The following is a 9,504-nucleotide window of genomic DNA, read 5'->3' on the forward strand; positions in this document are numbered from 1 at the left end:
GGGGGGGGGGGGGGGTCGCGGAGAGGGCGCAAAACGCGTGCCGCAAAAAAACCTTTCCTGCCGCTCTGCCAGCCTCAACTGCCGGCGGGCCGCACCTTGTGCAGGCGTGTCTGCGGGATCTGCGGGAAGTCGTGGTGCTCGTTGTGGTAGCCGACGTTGTAGGAGAGGAGGTTGAGGGGGCCGTAGTAGCTGTACGTCTCCTGGCCGCGGCTGAACATGTAGTGCTCTGGAGGGGCGGGCGGGGGAGGAAGAGACGTCAGCAGGTACCGCCGGCTGGTAGGCAGAGGGCTGCCATAACATGGCATGCTATGGCACCCTGCGCCGCCAGGTTTGCAGGAATGAAGGCAAACCGATGCAGAAACAGGCAGGCAAGCACAGCGCGGGGGGGTGCCGCACCTGCGATCAGGTGGCCGGCCATGGGGTGCAGGCCTCCGCCCAGCAGGCTGCCGGCCAGCAGGTACACCAGGCTCTTGATGCCCAGGAAGTACAGCACGCCCACGTCGGTGCCAATCACCAGGCCCCAGTTCACAAAGTCGGCGGCGGCTGCAGGGGTTCGGGTTGGGAGGGGTGTGAGAGAAGGCATGGGGTGCCGGTTCCGGGATTGAGCCAGTGACCTGGAGCCAGAGCGGCTACCAGGTGTGCCGGACATATGCACCAGCTTGCCAACCACAAAAGCAAGGGTCTCCAACAACCCATGTGCGAGGCTGACACACGCTGTGCCCGCGCAGCGAATCGTTGCAGCAGCAAGGCACGGGTATGGGCCAGCGGGGCGGCCAGTGCTCACTGATGGCCTTGGGGCGCACGATGAGCGGGCGCACGGCGTAGATGGCGAGGTAGATGAAGGTGAAGAAGAGCTTGGAGAAGAAGCCGGCAATCCAGCTGGACTCCAGCACGGTGGGCAGGTCGACGTCGCCGCCATCCACGCCCTGCAACGCGCCACCAGGGGGGAGGCAGGCGACGGGTTGGCGTCTGCGCGCGAGCGGCCCTGCCCCCCAGGCGCCACATGCACACCGTTGTCGGCCAGGCCAGCCCAACCCCCACATCGCCTCTGCCGGCCACGCCTTGCGGCCAAGGGTCGCCGTCGCCCCCAGCACTCGCCCCACCCCGCCCCCGCCACCCCACCCCCCAGCTGCCTCACCAGGAAGATGTGATGGTCGTGGTGGTACTCCCGGAACTTGACCGCCACCGGCACCACCAGCGGCATGTTGCCCACCAGGGCCAGCACCTTGTTGTACAGCGGCTTCTTGAAGGCCAGGAAGTGGGAGATCTCGTGCTGGGCGCAGAACAGGTTCTGGTTGAGCGTGCCGCTGACCACGTACGCAGCCACGGCCAGCTTCCACCACGCCCAGTCGCGCACCAGGGCGGCCATGATGAACTGGCACGCCACCACGGTCACCACCTGCGCCGGGGGGTGGAAGGCGGACAGTTGGCGTGAACTGGCGACGGCGGCGGGGGGCCCAAAAGCGGGGCTCGGCACCAGACGGCAGGAGCAGAGGCGCACAGCAGGCATGTGCAGCGGCGGGACTGCGCAGCCGGCAGCAGTGGGGTTCAAATTGAGGCGGCTGCTGACCCTATTCACATCAAACTTGCCGGCGAGCCACTGTGGCAAACAAACCCAACCAGTGCCAGCGGCTGCAAACCTGCCAGGCGGTGGCGTGATCGTAGCCATAGAGCTTCCTGATCTGGTCGCCATACTTGGCCAGCAGCTCACGCCGCCGGATGGCGTGCGGCTCGCCGCTAGACACCCAGAGGAAGCGCCCCGCCACCGGGCCGCTCTGCACCGCCACCATGCTGCTGCGCTGTTGTTGCCTGCTGCTGCTGCTGCAGGGTCCTGGGTGATGGTGTTGGGTGCTGGAGCAGGGCAGGAGAGCTTGTGTGGAGTGCTGGCCAGGGCGCTGGTGCGGGGTGGGTGGCGTTCAAACTGGGCTGGCTGGACGGGCGGCAGGCGGCTGGACAGCGGCGGGTTGGCCGCGTGGAGCGGCGGTTCAAACGGGGGGCTGCGTCACCACCAGCGACACGCAGCTCCTTTTGGGTGGGTGGCGGCTGAAGGCAGGAGGCGCTGTCGGGAGCTGGATGGTGCACCTGGTGCTCTTGCCGGCTGGATGATTGGCGCGGAAGGCCTGGATTTCAGCCTTCATCATAAGCCTCAAGTCCACCTCAGCGCGCGGCTCTCTCTCACCCATCGCGGCCCGATCAATTGCCCATTTTGACCACTGGCTCATCCAAACGCCCTCAGCCTTGGGGCAGCCCGGGCGGGCATCTCCACATCTCGACAGAACCCAAAGCATGGCGGCATACTGGCGTGATGCCCAGCGCAGGCTCTGCCATGTGCTGATGGCCGCCGGCCGCCAGCACGCCGCAGGTGAACACCACATCCCATGCCGCCGCCAACGGCAGCGGCACTGGCGCGTTCGTCTGAATGTTAAGTTCTATGCCCGTTCCTCCATCCCATGCTCCCACCCCATTCGCGCCATTGCAGGAGGCAGCGTGCCGGAGGTGCTGGCCGCCACGGGCATGCGCTGGCACTCCAACAAGCCTGTGGACACAGTGTACAGGTTGGTGGTGGGAAGGCGAGGGGCCAAGCAAGCAGCGACTGGCTGTTTGCTTGCTGCCTTGCCTGCACATGCATGCATGCATGTCATCGGCTAGGCCGCCAGCGTGTTTGTTGGCGTTCAGTTCCGGCACGCTGACATGCATCCAGTTGGCTTGCCTGACCGGGGCCCAATCTGCAGCACAGCCGCTGTGCCGAGTGCCTGCCCGCCTGCTTGCCCACCGCGCGCCCCACCAACCGCGCCGGCCTGGACCGCGGCGGCCGCCTGCGCTGCAGCGGGCCATCGGCGCCGTCGCCGAAGCGCGTTACGCTGCGCACGCTGCGTGACAAGTATCGGCGGGGCGAGCCCATCTCGATGGTCACAGCCTACGACTATCCCTCGGCGGTGCATGTGAGCGCGGGTGGCGGCGTGGGCATGGGGAAGCCTGCCTGCCTGCCTACCTGCAAGTACCTGGCTAGGTTCCTGCTCCCCGCCGCCCACACGCTTGCCTGTGTGGCCTGCCGCCTGCGCGGCAGGTCGACGAGGCTGGCATCGACATGCTGCTGGTGGGCGACTCTGTTGCCATGGTGGTGCACGGCCACGACACCACCCTGCCCGTCACGCTGGATGAGATGCTGTCGCACTGCAAGGCGGTGGCGCGGGGGGCGCGCCGCACCTTCCTGGTCGGCGACATGCCCTTTGGCTCGGGTGTGCAGGGTTGGCGGGGAGGGCAGGAGGCGCTGCTGCTGGAGGGGTTGCGGGTGTTGGGGCCGTTGCGCGCACAGCCAGGAGCGGCTGCCTGCCCCTGCTGGGAGCCGAGCTGAGGTGGCGTGCTGCTGCACCAGCCCACAAGCACCAGTGGCTGGCTGGCCACGTGGCAGACCAGCGGTGCTGCCTGCTGCTGGCCTGCCTGCTCAATGCATGACATGCCCTGCCTCCTGCCTCTCCGCCCCCTGCCCCCCGCAGTGGAGGTGAGCCCGGAGCATGCGGTGCGGTCGGCCATCCGGATGATGAAGGAAGGGGGCATGGACTCTGTCAAGATTGAGGGCGGGTTCAGCAACCGCGTGAAGGCGGTGCGGGCGGTGGTGGAGGCGGGGGTGGCGGTGGTGGGTCACGTCGGCCTCACCCCGCAGTCCATCAGCGTGCTGGGCGGCTTCCGCCCCGCCGCACAGTCGGGTGAGCCGCCAGGCTGCCGGCGCTGGCAGAGCTGGCATGCAGCTCTGGTTGCCGGGTGTGCTGGCTTGGTGTTGTGCTACAGTGCTACATGCCCCCCCCCACACACACACACAGCTTCCCCGCCCTCCTCCTGCCACGCTTTGGCTGCCGCGCAGCCAGCGAGGCGCTGCGGGTGATCAAGGAGGCCAAGGCGCTGGAGGCGGCGGGCTGCTTCTCTGTGGTGCTGGAGTGCGTGCCGGGGCTGGTGGCGGCGGCGGTGACGCGCGAGCTGGGCATACCCACCATCGGCATCGGCGCGGGGCCAGGCACCAGCGGGCAGGTAGGCGTGGGCGGCGTGTGTGTGTGTGTGTGTATGTGTGCGCGCGCGCGCGCATGTGTGTGGTGGGCGCGCGCGGCTGGCCCATTACGCGGCCCTCGTATGCTGCCGCGTCCATGCCGCCTGCCGCCCGCAGGTGCTGGTGTACCACGACCTGCTGGGCATGATGCAGCACCCGCACCACGCCAAGGTCACCCCCAAGTTCTGCAAGCAGTACTCGGCAGTGGGGGCAGTCATACAGCAGGTGGGGGCAGCGCCGGCAGGTTGGGACGCGGGCAGATTGGTGGGGGCTGGATGGGGACGATAGGCAGGGATGGTTAGGGGGCCTGAGATGGGCAGCCTCGCAGGACCATTGCTGGCGAGAGCATCGCTGGCGCGCGCCGACTGTTGCAGCCAATGAATGTGCTGCCTTTGCTGCGCGCCGCGACGGCGCAGGCGCTGACCGCCTACCATGCCGATGTGGTGACCGGCCAGTTCCCCTCGGAGGCCTTCTCCCCCTACAAGATTGCGGCTGACGAGTCGGCGCAGCTGCTGCGGGACCTGGAGCGGGAGGGGCTGCACAGCGCAGCAGAGGTGGTGGCAGACATGACGACAGAGGCGGCGTAGCGACCAGGTCGCAGCCTGCCAGTCGCGCTGCGCTGATGCTGCTTGCGGCGGCAGCAGTCCGTCCCTTGCCGCCGAGCAGCACGCCAGCGACGTTGCCTTCCTGTGCTGGCAGCCCCTCCCTGGCCAGCCCATCCCCAAGCCAGGCCAGTTGCCAAGCGCATTGCTGGCGCTCTTGGCCCTGACCACCTTTTGAGAGGTTTTCCTGTTGCTTCCTCTACTGTTTGTACTGTCAAAATTTTGCTCCAGCTTGCTGTCTCCTGCCACTTTTCGGTTCTGTTGGTGTGAGCGGACACACCAGGTTTTCCTAGCAATCATTGAACAGCACACTGCAGTTGCAGCAACAGCCATTGGCTAGATCAGATGCTGTGCATCGAGGCCCAACATTCCTTGTAAATGAACGGATGGGATGCAAATGAAAGCGAACCAGGAAGGGGGAGCATACGACAACGCGAGTGTAAGGAGAATGAAAGGGGAAGCAGCATTCTGCGCCTGGGGCAATGTGCCGCAGGCGGGCAGAGGAGCGGCTGTGTTGGTTGCAGTACAGCCACGCCGCCCTTCCCATCACGCCATGCCCGCCTCTGCCGGCGTCTTGGTGATGAGCGACAGCGCGTGCACCGGGCTGCGCAGCTCGTCGTCCAGGATCTGGTACACCAGGCGGTGCCGCTTGATGCTGGTCAGCCCCTCGAACCGAGCAGACACAACCTCCACGTTGAAGTGCGTCTCGCCGCTGTATGTGGCGCTGCCGCGGTAGCCTGCGGGACGGCACAGGGCGGGGACGCCATCAAGTGGCGGGGGTCAGGCGCAGGGGTGCAGGCCGAGGGAGCTTTGCGGCCGCAGCAGTGGCGCAGCAGCACGTCCCTGCATGGCGCGCAGCTAGACGCTGCCCAGCACTGCTGCAGCTGCTGCCATGCGCCTCACCCCCGTGCCCCGCGTGCTGGTGCGAGTTGTCCACAACCTCCAGCCGCAGCGGCTGCAGCTCCTCCCGCAGCTTGCGCTGGATGCTGTCTGCCACGGGCGTGGCGCTGGCCTCGCTGTTGTTGCCGTTGCCATTGCCGTTGCTGCTGCCCTGCTGCTGCTCCGCCGTGCCGGCGCCGGCCGCCCCATCGCCGCCGCTGCTGGCGCTGGCTGCCATGCCCTCGCTGTCGCTGCCCGCCTGCTGCTGCATGTACATGTCCAGCGCTTTCTTCTGCATCAGCTTGAACATGTTGAGGAAGCCGTTGTTGCGTGACGGCGTCAGGCTCTGCTGCAGGCCCAGCTGGGCGATGAAGTCGGGCGGCATCCGCACAATTTCCTGCGGGGTGCACCCGCTCAGGCCCTGTACCAGCAGCGCCGCCAAGCCCTGCACCCAGGCACGCAGGAGCGCGCGGACGAGCAGCGTCAGGGGGCAGCAACCAAGGCTTGGATGCTAAGCAAGGCGGGTGGGGCCCAGTTGTGCGGGCTGCCGCCCTCACCTTGGTCAGCTGCGAGTCGGAGTCTGCTTTCCAGTAAATCTTGTCATCCCGCAGCTCCGCAATCACCCAGACCTGAGCGGGGGGCAGAGGCGGCGTTCTGGGCGTGCTTTGGGGGGCGGGATGAAGCAACAAGCTGTGGTACTGGCGGCTGGCATGGCTGGCCTGCTCGCCGGCCCGCACCTGGCTCACGCAGCCCTTGACCTTGTTCTCCTCTGTGTGCTCCTCCACAGGGAAGGGCTGCAGCTTGGTGGCGAAGAACAGCAGCTGCTTGTAGCGCTGCAGATGGAGGGAGGGGACGAGGGCGTGCGGGGCAGGCAATGCGACCAGTTGGCAGGACAGTAAACAGGGTCCATGCTCCATCCACGAATACAGGCGCGGCGATTGCCACGGGGGTGTGCCGCCGCCGCCACCCCGCTCACCGCCATGGGGTCGGGCACCGCCTGAAACGCCTGGACCAGCGTTTTCATGCTTGTGGGCAGCTCGGTGGCCGCTGCTGAGCAGCGAACGGGCGCGGCCTGCACGGTGGGGCGAGGACTTCAGCCATGGAGGTCCAGAATGCGCAGCGATGGCAGTCGTGGATCAGCCAGTATGCAGCGCCTGCCCCACTCACATGCCGCCTCGCTGCTGCCACCCCCCGGCTGCAGGCCGCCAGCCTTCGGCTCGGCGGGCGCAGCGCCGGCCTTAGGACTGGTCTGCAAGCAGCAGCAGTCGCCATAGACATTTTGCTGGGAGTCGGCAAGCGCGGGCTCTGTGCTATCCCGATGGGCCAGCTCGTGCTGACTGGCGGCACTACCACCCTAAGAACTCCCCAGATCGATCGGGTTGTCCACCCCAACAACCTACAAACGCCAGTGGTCCGATCAGGAGCCGGCCATAGTCAGTGCTCAGCGCCCAACATGACATGCCAGACGCATGGCGGTGGGGTGGGGCCGTTGACCGTCTGCCAGTGTGTGGCACCTTTCATCAGGGTTGGTGGGCTATGTTTTTACAGTTAAACAAGGGAGCAGTGCGATCAAAGGTACAGGGTAAAATGCGGCAGGCAAACATCTATAAGAAAACTTGTCAGGTCGACGTCATGCAACGAAGCTAGTGTGGCAGCGATTGATGCAGAAACACATGACAACAACATGATTGAACAGAATTAACCACAGGAGTGAGGAGAGAGCAAGTGATGAAGTTTGTGCAAAGGCGGTTTTGGAGATCTACAGTTCTAGAGCGGGCTAGCACTTGGGGTATGGGAACTTCCAGCTGACGTTCAATCTACCAGATCTGACGTCCCATTGACGTCCACGTCTAGTCTTCTTCTGAGCACGTCACATGTACGTCCAGGGACCGGCCATTGACGTTTGTGTACGTCCCACACACGTCAGAAAAGGTCACATTGACTTCTCTTGACCTCTCTTTGACTTCTCTTTGACTTCGGTGGATGTCTACAAATGTAAATGGAAATCAATTGACGTGTGTCATACAGCAACAATATGTCACAGGCAGCCAGGCAGGCAGCCAGGCTGGCTGCTTGGCAGGCCCCCAGGATCCCAGAAATCATTCATTGCCCTCGTCCTCGCTCTCCGGCACAGACTCAAACGACTCGTCCTCATTGTTGTCATCTTCATCGCTGTCGACATCTGACACCACCACCTGCCGGCGCGACCGCCGGCTGCGGCGGTTGCTGCGGCCTTCATCCAGCTCAGCAGCTGCAGCTGCCTCTGCGGCCCGCTTCCTCTGCGCCCGCTCTGCCGCATTCTGGCGGTTCGTCTCCCTCCTCTGGGCTTTCTCTTCTTGCACAAACGTCTCCAGACCCGCCAGGTACTGCACGGTTGGAGGCGCACCCAGGTGTGGTGGTCAGGAAAAAGGGGTTTGCTGTAGGGTCATGACCAGCACAGGGTGATGATCAGCACAGCATACGGGCTGCCACTCCAACATCTGCTCATGAGCAGGAAATCCAGCAACCCTAATAGTACTCACTTTTCATCTGCAGCGCTCCCCTTCAACAAGCACACAATCTGTGTCCACTCACCTCCTCATCTTGAAGATTGTTGCTGCGGTTCTCTGCATTCTCCATCGCAGGTGCCTCCTCTGCCTGCTCTAGCTGCTCTTGCTCCAACTGCGAGGCATGGGTGCGGTGGAGTGGGCGGGGGGTGGGGGAGGGGGGTAGATGGCGATGCATGGATGGAAGGGGACTCAGCTGTCACAGGCAGGCAGGCAGGCAGGCACAACACAGGCTGAGACGCAGGCAAAGGCTGGACGACAAGAGGGTGGGCAAAACGGGGCAAATTCTTGTACTTGCCTCATGGCGGGTCTCAGGCGGCACGTGCCTGCTGCATTCCTGCTTAGCCAGCAGCCGGCGCCTCATTCTTGTCCCGCCACTCCCCATATGTGCGCTCCCACGCGGCTGCTGCTGCAATGCGCTCCTCAAACCAATCCGGCTTGGCGGCACCCTTGTAGTGCTTTGCAAGCACACCGTTGGTGTTGGAGGTGTACTGCAGATGATGCGGCGCGCCTTATAGTCACTAGGCTCCATTGCAGGCAGACGCTTGGCTGATGCCCAATACTGCACAACACAACGGGGAAGGGTATGCACAACCGGTACGGTGTGTTGTTGGCGCTGTCAATTCGGGAAGCAGTAGCTTGCCAAGCAAAAAAACATGCCTCTTGTAACGTACATGCTTGCTGTGGGCCCACCTTTAAGCAATGGGCAGCACGGGTAACGCTCAACGCCCAATGGCCTTCAGTGACCTTCACCACCGAGCCGTCAGGCAAGGGGCAGGCCCGGACCCCTTTCTTGATGGTGAAGTAGCCTGCACATGGAAGGGGGGTGGGTGGGGTGGTGGGGGTGGGCGGGCAGGCTTGCTTGCTTGTGTGGGCTTAAAGTCTGGTAAAGCAAGAACTAGCTTGCAACATAGACTCCCCGCCGAAACGGGACGGGAACCGGGCGAAAGCAGAGAAAGCAATAAAACAGGGGTGGAGCAAGGCGACATGCAACGCAAGCAGCTGACAGGGCACGCATCGAAACGTGTGTATGACTGGCAAAGTGGCATGGCGCATTGGGGAGAAACGCAACGGTACGGGAGCATGGGCTGGCCAAACGGCAGTGCGGAACGCTAGGTCACTAGAAAAGCAGGGAAAGGCGCACTATGTATGCAATGAGGGCAGCCCCGGCTCGGGGCCGTTGAGAAAGCAGTGGGCGGGAGGGGGGAGGCCCCGGTGTGGGCGGGCCCCATCGAGGGGGGATGGGGCGCGCAAGCGGCCAGATGGGGCGGGGCGCGGGCGGCAGTAGAGTCCTGCGGCTGGGTGGGATATAGGGCAATGAGCGTTGAGCAGTGTGCGATGAGCAATGAGCAATGAGCAGTGAGCAGCCCCTCCCGAAACAAAGTGAAGCGCAGGACGGGGTCCGGTGGATGGGAGGCAAGAAGCGCGGGGGGTG

At 64.4% G+C, this 9,504-nt stretch overlaps 3 protein-coding genes across 3 annotated transcripts in view; 1 reads left to right on the forward strand and 2 right to left on the reverse strand.

Annotated features, from left to right (window-relative positions):
- Positions 1-2,101, reverse strand: part of CHLNCDRAFT_57665 (hypothetical protein) — a gene marked incomplete at its 3' end in the record, with an annotated part of 2,748 nt that extends 647 nt beyond the window's left edge. Inside the window, exons 1-5 of the mRNA XM_005848485.1 lie at positions 1,641-2,101; positions 1,139-1,399; positions 785-926; positions 397-543; positions 96-226 (exon numbers count right to left, since the gene is read on the reverse strand). Coding sequence (XP_005848547.1) covers positions 96-226; positions 397-543; positions 785-926; positions 1,139-1,399; positions 1,641-1,790 — 831 coding nt within the window. The 5' untranslated portion in view covers positions 1,791-2,101. The remainder of the gene's footprint in view (positions 1-95; positions 227-396; positions 544-784; positions 927-1,138; positions 1,400-1,640) is intronic.
- Positions 2,102-2,502: 401 nt separating this feature from the next.
- CHLNCDRAFT_30881 (hypothetical protein) lies at positions 2,503-5,039 on the forward strand. The gene is made up of 7 exons (XM_005848294.1): positions 2,503-2,555; positions 2,828-2,942; positions 3,068-3,239; positions 3,498-3,707; positions 3,863-4,026; positions 4,160-4,267; positions 4,459-5,039. Exons 1-7 carry the CDS (start codon positions 2,515-2,517, stop codon positions 4,627-4,629), a joined length of 981 nt encoding a protein of 326 aa, XP_005848356.1. The 5' UTR covers positions 2,503-2,514; the 3' UTR covers positions 4,630-5,039.
- A 151-nt stretch (positions 5,040-5,190) lies between these two features.
- CHLNCDRAFT_48758 (hypothetical protein) lies at positions 5,191-6,547 on the reverse strand (the record flags this gene model as incomplete). The annotated part of the gene is made up of 5 exons (XM_005848486.1): positions 5,191-5,381; positions 5,548-5,968; positions 6,081-6,152; positions 6,261-6,356; positions 6,500-6,547. The coding sequence occupies 5 exons, from the start codon at positions 6,545-6,547 to the stop codon at positions 5,191-5,193; spliced, it is 828 nt and encodes a 275-aa protein (XP_005848548.1).
- Positions 6,548-9,504: the final 2,957 nt, after the last annotated feature.

Source organism: Chlorella variabilis (genome assembly GCF_000147415.1).
Source record: "Chlorella variabilis unplaced genomic scaffold CHLNCscaffold_8, whole genome shotgun sequence".
In the NCBI taxonomy this organism is placed as follows: Eukaryota; Viridiplantae; Chlorophyta; class Trebouxiophyceae; order Chlorellales; family Chlorellaceae; genus Chlorella; species Chlorella variabilis.

Coding starts and splice junctions, on each gene's coding strand:
- CHLNCDRAFT_30881 (XM_005848294.1), top strand. CDS start 2,515: ATGCGCTGGCACTCCAACAAGCCTGTGGACACAGTGTACAG. Junction 2,943..3,067: donor ACTATCCCTCGGCGGTGCAT/GTGAGCGCGGGT, acceptor CCTGCGCGGCAG/GTCGACGAGGCTGGCATCGA. Junction 4,268..4,458: donor TGGGGGCAGTCATACAGCAG/GTGGGGGCAGCG, acceptor GCGACGGCGCAG/GCGCTGACCGCCTACCATGC.